This window comes from Dasypus novemcinctus, chromosome 20 (assembly GCF_030445035.2).
Source record: "Dasypus novemcinctus isolate mDasNov1 chromosome 20, mDasNov1.1.hap2, whole genome shotgun sequence".
Classification (NCBI taxonomy): Eukaryota; Metazoa; Chordata; class Mammalia; order Cingulata; family Dasypodidae; genus Dasypus; species Dasypus novemcinctus.
This window is the reverse complement of record NC_080692.1, coordinates 39,975,529-39,992,188: the sequence shown is the minus strand read 5'-3', so window position 1 is coordinate 39,992,188 and position 16,660 is coordinate 39,975,529. Positions and strand designations below refer to the sequence as shown.

The 16,660-nt window shown below is 35.3% G+C and overlaps 2 protein-coding genes across 3 annotated transcripts in view; one reads left to right on the top strand and one right to left on the bottom strand.

The window, feature by feature from the left end:
• The window catches only part of PIK3C2G (phosphatidylinositol-4-phosphate 3-kinase catalytic subunit type 2 gamma), a 646,925-nt gene that overhangs the window by 560,900 nt on the left and 69,365 nt on the right, over window positions 1-16,660 (bottom strand). The gene's annotated exons all lie outside the window — the stretch shown is intronic.
• On the top strand, window positions 662-9,598 carry RERGL (RERG like). Of its 2 annotated transcripts, none has more exons than XM_071210196.1 (5): window positions 662-774; window positions 1,881-1,937; window positions 5,590-5,663; window positions 6,434-6,576; window positions 9,010-9,598. In XM_071210196.1, the coding sequence occupies exons 1-5, from the start codon at window positions 723-725 to the stop codon at window positions 9,290-9,292; spliced, it is 609 nt and encodes a 202-aa protein (XP_071066297.1). In that variant the 5' UTR covers window positions 662-722; the 3' UTR covers window positions 9,293-9,598. The 2 variants fall into 2 exon arrangements, with proteins under 2 accessions (XP_071066297.1, XP_004483634.1); XM_004483577.5 differs by having other exon boundaries at window positions 6,428-6,576.

The window sequence follows — 16,660 nt, the reverse complement described above, 5'->3', positions numbered from 1 at the left end:
AGTTGTTAATTTTTTTCCTTCAGAAATATTACTTTCATTTATTCACATAAGGTAAAAAATGGAAAATTACTTATTAAGGGAGACGTTGGACAGATGAAACTCTTAGTGCCCATATCTCTCCTTGAGAGTCTCACATGATTCGAACACATGGTCTTGATATTTATTTACATGGTCATCAACCCTAAACTAATGCATCCTAGGTAGCTATTCTATTCTTTCTTTCATTTCTTTTCATGACCGAGTTAATTTACTCCCCATCCCCCCCTCCCACTCCCCATCTTTCACAGAAGCCCTAGAAGATATGGGCTTACATATTAACAGAAAAGGCAAGACTGGTCCAATGAAGGTAATTCTTAAAGGAATGTTTACCATCCTCTACAACTTTCTTAATGAAAACATCATTTTGTAGGTCCTAGGTGAAGGCAGATTCCAGGTACACAAAAATCAAGGACTTGGAGCTCAGGTTTTGTGATTAGTACATAAGTATCGACTTAATGAACTTCAGTGTCTAGGTAGTAACTCCAATGTTTTAAACGAAAACCAGAGTATGTTGAAAACTACACTAGGGAAATATTTTTTAAAGTTATTATTGGATTGTTGGGGTATGGGTGGAGTTGACCTTAGAGCTATGAGACTAGCAATAAAATTGAAAAACACGGGCTTGGCTGAAGTTCAGCATACTACCAGAAGACAGGACTGACCAAGAAGGAACAGAGAACAAGATGAATGATGTGAAGCTCGCTGTCTTGGGTGGTGAAGGAACGGGCAAATCTGGTGAGTGTGATGTTTTCTAATTTCACTATGTAGAAGGCAAAAAGAATGAGAATCATTGTTATTACATATATACGTGTCACTGTCTGGGATGACGTGCATTCTTTAAGAACTTTCATTTTTATAAACAAGTAACTTTGTAAATTTATAGGAAGGTGTAGCAAGATCACTGTTTGCAAAATTAATTTGTGCATTGTTTTACTGATGTTTGAAACTCATACAATAATAGGAAATCCCTCCATCACTATCCCACCTATTCCTCACTCCCACATACCTGTCCTGACACCCACTGGTGGCCAAACAACTGTTTCCTTGAGTCATTGATTCTTTCCCCAGGAGGGATTAATGATCATGAAGGAACTTTTCTGCCCTGTGTCTATGAGTGGAGACAAATGTATGGGGACCTGTGGATTGTTTTTTAATGGGGTGTACCTGAGGTGAAAGAAATTTAGAGGGGCATAGCTCTGTGGATGTCTGAGAATGGAGTAACAGGTATTCTGACTTTGGAAGCCATGGGTTCTTGATATTTTTTTGGCCACATTTAGATGATAGTTGAGGATGCTACCAATGAAACTACCTGCCCCAAATGAACCATAACAACTCAGTAGATCCAGGAGCTGAAATAAAATAAACCCACACAGGAAACCTATTCATTATTTCTTAGTTTGTTAACCTTCTGTATCCTTAAACAATTGCAAATGTTTGACACTATCCTTGGCATTCTTGGCATATAGGGTTTGGGGGCCAGATTTAATTTGCTAAGGAAATAAAGAGATGTCATAGTACTCGCATAGCAAGTTTAATGAGAAATCTGTTTCCTTTACAAAAGATAAGTTACCTTATGTGTTTGAATTCATTAATTAATTGGATAGTAATGTGAGCATGCAGCACTGTAAGATTTCACTTTCTAACTAGTGTCCTAATCATTAAAGTTGTACAATGGAAATCTTGCAAACTATTATTTAGACTAGAATTCAGTACATTCCTTATAGTCTTCATTAATACCAGACAATTTTTATTTGAAAGATAAAATCTCAAATTGTATATAATTAAATTATCTTCATGCTAAAACAGAAAAAGACCCTAAATCCAGCTTGTTTGTTCTGCAGCCCTTACAGTAAGATTTCTTACCAAGAGGTTTATTGGAGAATATGCATCTAATTTTGGTAAGTCACTATTCTAGACTTTTTCATCTTATCAGTATCATCATTAAACCATGATTAAGATCAGAGAATATTTTTATATAATCTACAATTTCAACCTTTTTAAGCATCTCCTTTATTCACAGATTCTGGTTAGAAATGCCCAAATAGGTACTTGAATTGATGTTATTTTATACTAAAATTCTCCCAAATTGATGCTAAATGAGATGAATTAGAAAGTCCATTGATTTCAAAGTCTAGAATTCAAAAAATCATTAAAACTGGGATCCTACCCCCTCAAATATTGTAGAACATATGAATCTAAATATTTCTTGTAAGTTATGAAACAATTTAGAAATGAAGTGGACATCTGTTAAAGGAGAAAGCAAAATTAATGCTAAAAACACAAGTAACTAAAAAAAGAAAGCTTATTTTTATTGCAAAGCCATGTAAAAATAACAGAAAAATGAGGTTTGGTTACAAATTATAGCCAAATTATCTATTATTTAGGTATATTTCAAAGAAATTCTTAAACAGATGCAAGGCACCTTGATGTAATCTTAACAGGATCAATTCACTAACTCGACTATGGATTACTGATATATTGATCAGAATTAGCATGTTAAATGGGAAATACCACAGCATTAAAGATATAGGGAGTTTAGCCACAGCTCTGGGCATATTTTTGGCTCAGTAATTAATATAATGCTTCGAATATCTTACCTGATTGAAGGTATAAACTAGATTAATTCTAAGTGTTTTTGTTGTTGTTTTTACAGGAGTAAGACAGTCTTAGTAAATAGAATTTGGAGAAAAGGGAATAATTTTCTTTGTTAGAAAATATTTGTTAAGGGGAATTTATGATTTTGTTTTTTGGTCCATGAGAAACAAAAAAAAAATTAAACATTTAACATTAATTCATGAGGTAACATTTTAAGAATATTTTAGAAAATAATTTAAAGTATTGCATTGTGTTTTTCTCTATGTGCATCTACTACAGCACTTCAGCCCATATGACATTATATACATTTTAGGGCAAGTGCTGAAAATTTATCGTAAAAAGAAGAAATACATAGAAAAATAAATTCCTATTGTTATGTTCTTATGGGGAACACTGATAGTCAGAAAGGTCAACATAACTCACAAATTAGGAATCAAAAATGAGAAACTATTCTAGAACTTAAAAACAAACAAAACAAAAGAAAAACAACAGCCTCAATAAAACCAAAAAAATTCTCTCACCTTAATCTTTCATAATATATAGATATTATAAACAAATAGAATATTTGTAATAGACATTTCTGTCCATTACATCTCAATTAAATATATAAGACCTAGAGAAATTTGGAAAAGTCCACAAATGATCAAGGTCACTACTGTATGAGGACAAACTAGCAAAAATGACTCCATCTGTATAATGAAGACTTAAAGGGAACATAATAAAACTAACAAGTTTCATTAAATGTTAGCCCAGAAGGATTTTTAAATTAATTCCTAACCCTTTGAAGTTGACTTCCCAAATGTCTGTTACATCTCCCTAATTACACTATTAATGATATCTTTCTACTGTGGGTTACACAGTATTTGCCAGAATGGGTCATGATTTTGTCTCAGTATGTGGTTTTCTTTAGCACGATTTCTTTTATTCAGAATATTGTAGGAAACAGTTACAGAAATGATTTCATTCATTCATTCATTCAACATATATTTATTGAGCAGCTACTCTTTGATGGATACTCTTCTAGGTACAGAGGCTATAGCAGTGAACAAAGAAAACAAATATCCAAGCATTGTTGTGCTTATAATCTGGAGGGCATATCCAGAAAATGAGGAAAAAAGTAGCCAAATTATAAATTATATCATTCAACAGTAATTACTCTGAAGAAAAATAAAGTAAGACAAGGGTTTGCATTAATATTGTCTGTGACAATTTAAAATAGAGCGATCAGGGTGGACTTCCCTGAGAAGGCAACACATGAACATAGTCCTGGAGGCAGTGAGAACTGAGTCTTGAAGATATATTTAAGGGATTACATTCCAGGCAGAAGGAACAAGAATTGCCAAGGTTCTGAGACAGGAAATTTTGAAAAAGTTTGAGGAATATTAATGGGGCCAGTATAGCTGGAGTAGAAAGCATATGACAGAGAATAGCCAAGGAAGGTTTTATTGTGTTTGTTTTTCTTTCCTGAGGTCAGAGAAATAATGAGAACTAAAGATGGGCATTATCACACATTTTTAAAGACTTTGGCTTTAATGCAAGTAAGACGAGGAGCCACTGAAGCAATTTTACCAGAGAAGTGACAAGCTCTGACTGCATGGTTCACTCTTGCTCCTTTGTTGAGAATAGACTTGCAAGTGAAGAGGGGAATGGGGATGGCAAAAGCAGAGAGATGCACTAGGAGGTTTTGCAATAATCAAGGCAAGAAATAATATTGGCTTAGGCTGGAGTGGTACCATTGAGGTGGTGAAACGAAGTCAGATTAAAAAGGTATTTTGAAGGTATAGTACAAAGGAATTTTTGTAGAAGAGGTATGGAGTGTAAGAGAAGGAAAGAAATCAAGCATGTCCTGAACTTGGGCTCTGGAGAAGAGCAACTAAGGTATGCAGATGCCCTTTAAATGAAGTATAATATTGTGAGAGATGCAGTCTTTGCAGGGAGAGCAAGGATTTCATTTTAGACATGTTATGGCTGAGCTGTCCGTCAGATTTCTACATGGAGATATCCAATAAGCAGGTGGTTCTATGAGTCTGGAATTCTGGGAGGAGGTCTAAACTACTGAAATAAATTGGGGTTCATCAGCAGTCATTGATACATAAAATAAAGGCTTGGGACTGCACAAGATGAACAAGGTAGTGAGTGTGCTTAGAGAAGAACTCTAAGAACTGGATCCTTGTTTAAAGCGTGAGAAGCTATGGTGGAATGAACAAAAGGAGACTAAGGTGGAGCAATAGTAAATAAAACAGCAAACAGTAAAATAAAATTAAAAAAAAGAGAGTGTGCATTGCCTGGAGGCCATGGGGAGGAAGTGAACAAGTACATTATGCTACTGGGAAGGCAAGTAAGATCAAGTCACAGACTTACTACTGAGTCTAGCATGATCTTGATAAATACAATGTTGGTCAAATAAAGAGTTAAAGCCTGAATGGAATGGTTGGAAGAGCCTCAGACAAGAGGAAATGGACACATGGAACATAGATACTTTACTCTAAAGACCACAGAGAAATAGGGTAATGATTGAAAGGAATTGTGGGAGCTGAAGAATTTTTAAATTAAAAGAAATTCTGCATGTTCCTATAATGTTGGGAATGATTTTGTAAAGAGGAAGAAGTTTACCATGTAGCAGAGAGGCAAGTGCTGGAGCCATGTCTTAGATTAGGTGAGAATAAATTGATTGGTCTTAGATAGGAAAGCAGGTAATTCATCCACACTACTTGGGTGAAGATAAGTATGGAACACAAAAGAAAATGATAAGTTGATGTAGTGATGGAATTCATGTGTAAAGAAAATGTATATGACTAAATGAAACATATATTTTTGGCCAACAGAAATCAAAATAAGTCATTGTTCATGCTAAAATATGATTGGTTGTATTTGCCAGACTGTGATCTAAATATAAGCCCATTTTTAAAATTCTGGAATGTTTCATATCAATAATGAAAATGCATATTTTTACAGAATCTATCTATAATAAGCATTTGTGTCTGGAAGGGAAGCAACTAAATCTGGAAATATATGACCCTTGCTCTCAAGTAAGTAAAACAAAACAACTTTTTATTTTTTTCAGTCATGATTTGAATAAGATTGCTGAGAGTAAGTGAAAAGTTGACAGTCATAAAACTGAAGTTTCTTCTCAATTTTTATTACTAAAATTTTAAAAGATTACTTTTAGTTTTGTAAATTCTATTTTCTAGCTTCTTTGTGGAATTATATCCAAAATTATCTCATGGTATTCTTAACAGAGCAATATCAGGCTGCATTCATGATATATTTTTATCAGGTCATAGTGAGGCTATCAGAGTTAAGAGTTTAATGGTTTATTAACCCAGTTTATATTTTCACTTAGTTGTGTTTGAACTAACCAGGTGTCAGTAGTGCATAAGTATGACTGATATTGAGTACAAATGTCTTTATCAATTCAAAATTAAAAAAGATGAAGTAGGACTACACAAGTAAGAGAAGGAATGGCCAGCTGTTCGAGATTTCAAAACAACTGCATGGGCCAGATATTTTTAGATAAATAAAATACTCCTTAAATCATTTCAGTAACAACTTGTAAATACTTGTATTACTTATTTAAATATAGTACCAGAAATCAGCAGATATTCCATTGTTTAACATAGGTAAGCAAAGCAAGCCACATTTTAGTAAATATTACTATTTTGATATTTTCCATGGCAGAATTCTGTTTATGGAAATCTCTTCCAGGTAAAATGGGTCTCTGTTAATTAACTGTGTCAAGTGTGAAATGAAGGGATCAGATCCAAGTCCTTTCAATGTGCTTGTTTATTTTGAGCCACAGAAAGCAAAATTCTCCCTCACGAGTGAGCTGCACTGGGCAGACGGATTTGTCATTGTGTATGACATCAGTGACAGGTCTTCATTTGCTTTTGCAAAAGCACTGATCTACAGAATTCGGGAACCACAAACTAGTCACTGTAAGAGGTATAGTATTTTTCAATCCTTTCTCCTTTCCTTTTAGTAAATCATCATATAGCTGTAAGCATCATTAGGAAGAGTTTAATACAGACTTCCAATTACAAAATTTAACAGCCCTGAACAAACCACCTTCCCATTCCACAGGAGTTACACATGTAGTAAAAGGAATAAGATGAGAATACTTTATATTCTGGCTGACATAAACAGTTACTCGCCCTGGGTAAATGGCTATTTTACAAGACAGCTCCTATTGTTAACATGACACTCACTTGCAAAATAATGTTCCTTTGTGCACAAAACAGTTCACTTCCTACCCTTTCCTTTTTGTTCCCCCAAAAATGTTAAGGATACTTAATAAATCCAGATTTATCACATTCAGGTTCCTGTGGAATCCAATTTCTAGTCATTGAGTTGTTCAATCTATCAGAACAAAACAGACCAAATAATCAAACTTTTAACAAATCTGAAATATAATACATTTTTTCCTCTGTTTCACCTCCAAAAATAAAGAGCTGATCAATGATTCCACATTAACTGTCTTGATGCAAGTAACTATGAAAGAATTCATAGATGTATCTTAAACGATGGTTGTATTAGTAGGTATAAGTTTAAGCATCTGAGTTTCCCATTTTAGTTTTACTTTTCTTTTTTCTTTTTTTGCCATTCCCATTTAAAGTACTTATTTTTGTTCAATATGCTCATGTAAGGGATTCTCTGTGCTTCTCTTAACCACAGTTTTGTCATTAGAATCTAAAATAACATACTAGTCTGAGAAATAGGAAAACATAATATTGTTACTGAAAATTGGTATATGTGCTTTTTAATTGCTCACTATCAAGAAACCATAGGATAATAATTGATGAAAGGAATTTTCCTGGAGTCAGTCGAAATAAATTCTAGTTGCTTTGTAGCTGATTGATCTTAGGTAATTCCCTTTATTGTGTAGAACTTAAATTCTGCTTTTAAAGCTGATAGTGGCAGGGAAGGAAGAAATTGTGAGATTTTGCTAAGGTCCCTTATAGCTCTAATTTCATATTATATGACCCCATTGTTTCAGACAGTAAATGCCTTAGGTTTAAACACCATAACATAGGCAAGGGAAAGAATAAAATTTCTTTGATCATCCTCCAAATCAAAAGACTCTCTCAAGAATACTTAAAAATATATTGAAAAAATAAAACCAGTATTTGGCATTTTTCAGGCAATCTTCGTGTTTATTGGCTAAATAATTTCTAAAGTATTCTCTGTTAAGTGGACAAACTAGGAGAACCAAATATGGCATAGTTTTATAAAATTATATCTGATATTTGCAACTGACCCTTTAAAACATTTTCATTTACCTTTTCTAGAACACTCAGCCTTTACAATAATTTTGTGGACTAGATAGAAAAAGATATGAGTATCCACTAAAAGTCTACCATGTACAGTTCTTTCTCCCTTACCATTCACACTGTCCCATGGATGAAACCACCTTGAGTGGAATATGGGCACAGTATCTCTTTATATAAAGCTGAAGGCAATCTGTGTTTAGCCATTTCTTTCCAGGAGTAGATAGCTTAGTAGAGTGCCATGCCATTTAAGCCTGGTGGTTTTACTATATTCTCCCAGTGAAATTCTGTTTTAGCAGAGTTTAACTATAACCAAGGAGGGTATATTTTCATATGCTGAAGACATCGTCTCAACAAGGAAATCTGTTTCTTAAATAAAAGAAGAATTGTACTGATTCACAAAATTGTAAAATGTTTTTTTAGAGCATGTCGTAATGGATAGTAACAAAGAAAAAGTAATGAGTATTGAACAATATTTTTTCTTAGGATAATTTGATCTAAATTGTCACTGCATTTATAGGAACTGTATAAGAGACATTTAATTGTCCTTTCCTTTCAATTGATAAGGAAAATGAAAACTAGTATTAGTAAGCAACTTTCATTGCCTGGTGTGCTATGACGTATTCATATATATATATATATATATATATTTATATATAATTTTGTTTAATATCTATGAGAATTCTACGTGCTAAGAATTATTTTACCATTTCTACAAATAAAAAAGTGAGAGTGGGAAATGTTGCAATCATGGTAGTAAACAAAGCCAGAATTCAAAAATAGGTTTGTGGGAGTGGATGTGGCTCAAGCAATTGAGTGCCTGCTTCTCACATACGAGGTCCTGAGTTCAAGCCCCAGACCCCAGTATCTAAAAAAAAAAAAAAAAAGGAAAAGTGAAGGGCCTGCTGCTTCTGTCATTGTCTATACACTACCTAATGGTTTTTGGAAGTAAATGGGAATATGTTTCATTGAACACACAAGACCAAAAAAAAATCCACATACACACACGTGCACACACATTTTTTTTCTTTTTTGATTCATAATCTGTTTAATATAAACATGAAGAGTTGTTAATACGATGTTGCCAAAGAATTTTGTGTCTGTGTTTCAGAGCTGTGGAATCAGCAGTGCTTTTAGTTGGCAACAAGCAAGATCTCTGCCACGTGCGAGAGGTTGGCTGGGAAGAAGGGCAAAAGCTGGCACTGGATAACCGATGCCAGTTCTGCGAACTGTCTGCGGCAGAACAGTCTCTGGAGGTAGAGATGATGTTTATCAGAATTATCAAGGACATCCTGACAAACTTCAAACTCAAAGAAAAGAGACGGCCTAGTGGGTCTAAATCAATGGCCAAGTTGATCAATAATGTATTTGGAAAGAGAAGGAAATCTGTTTAGTAAACATGTGAACTTAGGGTCTTTCTTATATCAGAGGTAAATATTCACATGATAATTAAATTTACCTTTTATTGTGTGATTTAAAAAATAACTATCTTGGAGATATGAAATAATTAAACATAAACTACAACTATATTTTTAAACATATAATTTAACTTTTGGTAGTCTGTACCCTGCACTCTCAGATTGCCATTTAACCTTCCATTTAAAAATAGCACTCACTATAAACTCTTGGTGGATTGCTCTCTAGTTTGTCTTGCCAAAAATCTATGCTTATGTAATTTTATTAAACTATCATTCCATGGACTGTGGTTTACCCTTATTTCATTTCTTTCTTTTGAATGAAAATAGTTATTTTCATATATGTTAGTGTGATTAACTTACCAATTTGTGAAAGTTGTTGGTATATTTTGTAGAAATACATGTATATAATTTTAAATGACTTTACCATAATCCAGCGAGTTAACTGATAATACAAAAATTTTATTTATACTATGACTTAGACCTTAGGAAGTAAGAACCTTTCATTATTGCATGCTACCCTAAAAAGGGCAATTATCACAGAGCAATTAAATTATCTGACTAAAAAATCCTTTAGATCAAAAGTTTCTCCTATTTTAGGTCATCTAGAAACTCATACAACATAGGGAAAAAACAGTGTAACTGCTTAGCAGATGAAGAGCCTTGATGGCCTTCCTGTTCTGGAGGAGATCCTCTAGTATTAGACGCAACCTTTTAGTGCTTCTCCGATTGCTTTGACTTCATTTCTCTCAGAAGACAACGGTCTCCCTCCTCTCTGCGCTGCTGCTGCTGCCCTGGCTGAGCTTTCCCAATTGCTGCATTTCAAGTTGTGGCCCTGGAGACCCAGCCAAATAGCAGATAGCTTGGGTGAGGTCTCCGACAAACCAGCCAGTGGGTACCAGCAATGCTGCAGACTGAGTTAATACAGAGCTACAAGATCCTGGAGGCTCAGGTGGAAGCAGATCTTGAGTTGAGGGTGGTCGACTGGGGTCAGGTGTAAAACAACTGTTAGGTTGGAGAGGAGAAAACTCATCAATGTGGGGGACTCACATGAGTTGGGAATTAAAATTTTAGGAGCATTACAGCTGGCCCAAAGCTTTGCTGTTCTTTGTCTGAACTTGATGATGCATTAGAGTAAAAGTAGTAGAAATAATGGAACTTTCTGGTAGTACACAAGAAAGTTTCAGAAAGTTTGTAAAGATGAGAAGGTTAGAACTGCCATAGCATGTTTAACCCAAGGTTCCACCCTGAGTATGTTTCCTGGGAGAATTCAGAAGAATCTCCTTTACTAAGGAAGAAAGGAATGCACTGGGGAGGGAAGACGACGATTTTGAAAAGCATAATAGTGAATGCACTCGGAGTCAGAATTGACAGTAGGAATTTTGCCACAGTAATGTGCTCCTCAGTATCAATGCAGAGATAAGCTCCTAGAACAGAGGAATCCAGATGGCAGCAGTTTACCTGCAACCTAGCCCGCTTCCACCTACCCTCTAAAGAAATGGTGTCACATCCAGAGCTGAGGCTCCCTTTCTGATGCTGGCGTTAGGATGCCAGAAGTCACATCCACATTGTGGGCTCGTATGTTGCCTCCATCCCTATGGCCATAGTCCATTTCACAAGCCCAGAGATGGCCAAAGAAGAGAGGCAGGTTGATATCCACAGTGAGGTTGCAACGTGCCTCTCATTGCTGAATGTTCTCTGGTGGGTGTTAACATGATACACAAAAATGGGCTTATTTTGTGCCCTCTCTGAGAGATCCAGTCACATATCTTTACCCCAGAATTTCTGTTTCTGATCTTCCAGTCATACCTCTTGCAAACCTCTAATCAACTGGCTAAACCATTGATCCAAGCCCAGAAATCGGTGTCCCACAGGCCACCTCTCCCTCCACGCAAGATGGGCAGCACAGTGTCCTTCCTGGAGCTCTGCCAGCTGGCATGGTTTTCTTCCACCAAGGAATTTCAAGGCCACCTCTACGGAGGAGTGTAATGAGGCACAGTCCTCTTCTGACTCGCACTAATAATGTATCATGTTTTAAGTTTAAGTGAGGAAAGCTTCCTACCAAGTAGGAACATTCATATTAGATTGCCATGTGAATTATTAATAAACTCCTATTGTTTAAAGTTATCAGGACAAATGCAGTGATATACATTTATTAGTTATTTGGGCAACTATTTATAGGACTTTTATGACTTTTCTAGTGTCAAAATTGATTATATATGTATATATATACACACACAAATATATAGAAGCTTAAGCAGTTATACATTGATGTTTTTCTATTTTGTTTTTAATTTTCCTTTGGATATTTTCAGTTTTAGAGATTTGGTCCTCATTCCCTAAAAATTTTTCCCAGTTAAGGAATGATTCTTTTGGGATAATTTTACATTAAAAATAACATTTATCTATGTTATATGTAAGAAATCTACTGTCAAAATGGTATTCAAATTCTTTAATAGCTTAATCCTTGCAGATGTATCTGTGATGAGTCAGAGTTCAAAATTTCTCTGATGAGGATATCACTTATATTTCCATATGTTTTAAATTTTAATTTATTAGACCTTGATTTTTTTATCAAGATGGCCTGGAATGGCATACCTTGTTATAAGGAGTCTATACAACATAGCAAATACGAATATGAATTTACATTGCAAAGGTAATTTCTGTGAAGGAACTTTAGAAATGAACAGTTGATTACTTTTCATAGCGATATTTTAAATTACTAGATTAATTTCCCCTTTGATTATGTGGCAGTTCTAAAACATGTCGGCACATTTCTTCACACTCGCTCAAAAGATGGAGTCTAATTCTGCTCCCCTTGGTCATGCATCAGCCTTATCCACTCTCTTCTAACAAACAGAATGAGGTTGAGGTGACCCTGTGATTTACAAGGCTAGGTTAGAAAAGGTGACAGAACTCCCACCTGGTTTTCTCTCCTTTGGGGCTGTGCTTTGGGAGCCATGGGGCCACATGTATGACGTTGGGCTGCCCCTCGAAGGAGCCAGGTTGGAGGAACCCCACGGAGTTAGTGAACCCCCAGCCACCAAACCTGTGAGTGAACCTACACAGGATTTCAGCCCCCAACCTTCGGGCTGCGCCAGCTGATGCTGAGGAGCAGAGGCGACTGCTCTGCGCAGTGTCCTCCCTGAGGGTAGATTTGTGAGCATAATGAATATCCTTGTTGCTTAAGCCATTCATCTGGGAGTTGTTACATGGCCATAGGTAAGCAGAACCTTCAGTAACTTCAGATAATTCTAACATTTGGCTTTCTTATTGGGGAAAAACAGGATGGCCAAAAGGATTCTTCTAAACAGCTTCAAAACCTTCCAGAATATGAAGTTTTCCAAAATGTATTTTCATGTAAATATATTTCATGCATAAAGCAACTTGCAAAAACTGAAAAGAGTAAGTGGCAGTTTTCCAAAGTGAGCAAAAAGCACATCTACCTATGGAGAAATAAATACATCAACGTTAGGCCACGAACTGTTGTAAGCTGAGGGTGGCAAGTGTGTCGATAAATCTCTGAGGTAGTTAAGCTGTATCACTGGGCCAAGAATTGCCTATTCTGCTTCTAGTGAAAAAGAGGCTATCATTCACTTTGGATGAACGTCAATGAAATGACACATAATGAGGGGCAACAGCTGAGGAAGGGAATGCAAAAGGGGAGGGGCCTTTAAAACGGTTTTGATTTAAAACAAGGCATGCACTATTAATAAAGGGGTTGAATGATACCTGTATGTTTTATAGGTTTATAAATTGGTGTAGTAAAATATTTTACATCTTAGATCACTAGGTATTGTTTCAGCTTATTATGGGCGATATCTATCCAGAGTTGACTGAATTGTATTAATCTGAACCTAGTTTAATGATGCCTTAACATTTTTATGGGGGAATTTAATGTTTGCAATATCCATGTTCCTTATTTGAAAGCATGACTTATAGGTTTCTCATCTTCCTTAAATTATGAAATCCTTCAGCTAATAAAGGAAAATGATTATAGTTTGCAAAAAAGGCAAAGTCATTTAACAATCCATATAACTGTCTATTGTAGAACTTTGCATAATAATTGTAATTTAGCTATTAGGGATTCTAAAGGCAGTTATCAGTCATACTCTGCAATTCTGGGGGAATCAGGCAAAGCCCAAATTATTTAAAGTATTTTAAATTCCCAAAGAAAAAAAAGAGGCATACCATAAATTTGAAATATACTCTATAGTGACAAGACATTATTTCATAAGCAAAGAAAAAGTTCATCATAATTTTCAAATGTATAAAATACAAAACATATTGTTTTTCCTTTTCGATATAGACATATTGTACATTTATACTTAATAATAGAAATATAAGTTACTCTGAGGAGGGAATCGGCAGCCTCTAAAATGACAGTAGCAACTTGGAAATTGGCCAGCATTTAGTAATCCTGGCACAGCTAAGGCATAAGCAATTTTGGAGAAAAATAAACAGAACAGAAATAAAATTTTAAGAAGATTGAGATGGAATTCTTTGCCTCTTTGAGAAAATATGACCAAGAGTTACCTCTGTAGATTTTAGACCACCTTACAGTCTCCAAGGGGAGTATTTAACAACTAGGCACAAGGACATTTTTTAAGCACATCTTTATTATATTAGTTCAAGCTCCATGGAAGCAGGGTACTTGTGATTCACAGTCATGGCCATCTCCCAGGACCTTAGCACTGGGTCTGGCTCATGGTTGGAGACCAAGACATATTCATAGACAGAAATATTTGAATGCATATTATATGGCTGGCACTAAACTATTTTATTCTTTAAAAGTTAGTTTTATTAAAATGTGCTTTTATCAAAGAAGTACATGCTGTTAAGTAGAAAATATGTACAAATAACATAAAAGTATAATGACAAAAAATGCCATTATATAAACTGCTCTTTCCTTACTACTGGTCAGTACTGCCCCATTTCTTGTCACTAGCCTAACGTGTCACCACCATCATCTTAGATCATCAACTGTCTGGTAGGTGCTCTTATTTTTTTTTAAAGATTTATTTATTTATTATTTTTAAAAATTTATTTCTCTCCCCTTCCCCTGCCCCGCCCCGTTGTCTGCTCTGTGTGTTCTTCTGTGTCTGCTTGCATTCTTGTCGGCAGCACCAGGAATCTGTGTCTTTTTTGGTTGTGTCATCTTGCTGCATCACCTCTCCATTTGTGTGACACCACTCCTGGGAGGGCTGCGTTTTTTTTGTGTGGGGCGGCTCTCCTTGTGGGGCGCAATTCTTGTGCATGGGGCTCCCCTATGCGGGGGACACCCCTGCGTGGCATGGCAATCCTTGTGTGCAGCAGCACTGCATGTGGGCCAGTTCACCCCACCAGTCAGGAGGCCCTGAGTACCGAACCCTGGACCTCCCATATGGTAGGTGGATGCTCTATCAGTTGAGCCACATCTGCTTCCCTGGTAGGTGCTCTTTTAATCTGCTTAATTCTCCCCCAAATCCTGAAAAAATAACGATTCTTTTCCCAATTCTGTCCTGAAGAAACTGATGCTGAGAGAGATAAAATCATTTTACCAATAGCCAGTAAATAAAGGGGATAGGATTCAAACTCAGACTTTCTCCTAAAATTACCATGTGCTGCTGCCATTTGAATAACTTATCCACCACCCCAGCACCAGAGGTGCTACACCTGCAAATCTTAAACTACTCTTCAATGTGGGTCTAGCAAGGGAGAAGATGCAATGACAGGTAAAAAAAAAAAAAAAAAAGTAAGTTAAAAAAAATGTTATACCATCAATTTTATCCCTTTTTTTAAAACCAAGGTCCATTTTTGGAGAAAATATGATAGAATTTTGTTAAGCCAATATCAATATGGTTTTGGGTGAGGGACACAGTGAACTCACATCTGGTTTTGGAAAAACAACCCCTCTTAATTGCCAAGTTTCAAAGGAATATATTAGATTAATCATAAAAATTTATCAATTTTTGACCTTTGAGAGTAGAAATATCCTATACTTTCACCGAATAAATTTAAAAAAGGAGGCAAAACAAGACAAAGCAAAACAGTGGATACCTGGAGCTTTCTGTCCAACTATCACATGGAGTTATAATAAGCTAGGTTGGAGCAGATTATATGCTCCTTATTTCTAAAGTAAACTATTCCTAAACTAGTCCTACATCTCAACTCAAAGTAAGCCACAACCTCTTCTGTGTCTTTTTCTGAATCTCAAAGCCAAATTCCAGATCTTTCACTGCAACACGAATCTCTACATAAAATCCATAACAGCTTTAAGATAAAGAAGAGACAGAGCAAGAGAAAGTTATTTATTTTTAATTTTTAATTTTTAATGTGTATCTTCATCTGCCTCAAGATTTTACAGACAAAGCTGATTCATAGAACATTAAAGAGTAACTAAAAACGAGAGAAAAAGGACAGCTCTGGAATGTTCTCATCACTCTCTACATGTGGAGTAAACATAATGCAATACCGTGACAGAGAAATTACAAGTCTGCTCTGAAGAGAGAAGGGCTCTCTTTTCTCTAAAGCCTTCTTAGCTGACTCTGTCTGGAGCTAAAAACAAAGGTCACCCAACAGAGATAACTCACCTCTCTCTAAAGGAGACTCTGCTTCTTGTCACCCTCAGGCTTCATGCAATCATCTGAAAATTAGGTGCCTCAAGTGAACTAGATCTCTCACAATGACAAAATCATTGCATTTATTATCAAAGAGATTGAATAACTCATTTTAAGAGAGGTGGCAAATTGATTGACGTAAAATTGTTCAGAATATTCCCTTATGATTCTTTTTAATTTCTACAATATCTGTTGTTTTCACCTCTCTCATTCTTGATATTGGTAACTGTCATCATTTTCCTTGTTTTCCAGCTACTATGACTAGAGTTTTTTTTTACTACCATTACTCTTTTCAAAGAGCTAGCATTGGGCCATTAATTCCTTTTCTATTTTTTCTTTTTTCTTTTATCTTTATTTTATTGATTTCTGCTTTGATCTGTTATTTCCCTTCTGCTTTGGATTTAATATTTTCTTCTTTTTCTACATTCTTAAAGTAGAAGCTGAAGTCCTTGTTTTGAGACCTTTCTTGTTCTTTTTTTCAAGAAGTTACTTAATGCTCTCAATTTCCCTCTATTGCTTTAGTTGCATCTCACAATTTTTTAATGTTTTTATTTCATTTTCATTCAGTTCTAAATCTTTTCTAACGTCCCTTTTGATTTTTATTTTACTCATGGGTTACTTAGAAACATATTATTTTGTTTCCATGTATTTGGGTAATTTCCAGATATCTTGCCCTTATTAATTTCTAATTTAATTAGGAAACATACTTTCTATGACTAAATATTTTAAATACATTAATACTTATTCA

Coding starts and splice junctions, on each gene's coding strand:
- RERGL (XM_004483577.5), top strand. CDS start 723: ATGAATGATGTGAAGCTCGCTGTCTTGGGTGGTGAAGGAACGGGCAAA. Junction 1,938..5,589: donor AGAATATGCATCTAATTTTG/GTAAGTCACTAT, acceptor ATATTTTTACAG/AATCTATCTATAATAAGCAT. Junction 5,664..6,427: donor TATATGACCCTTGCTCTCAA/GTAAGTAAAACA, acceptor GTTTATTTTGAG/CCACAGAAAGCAAAATTCTC.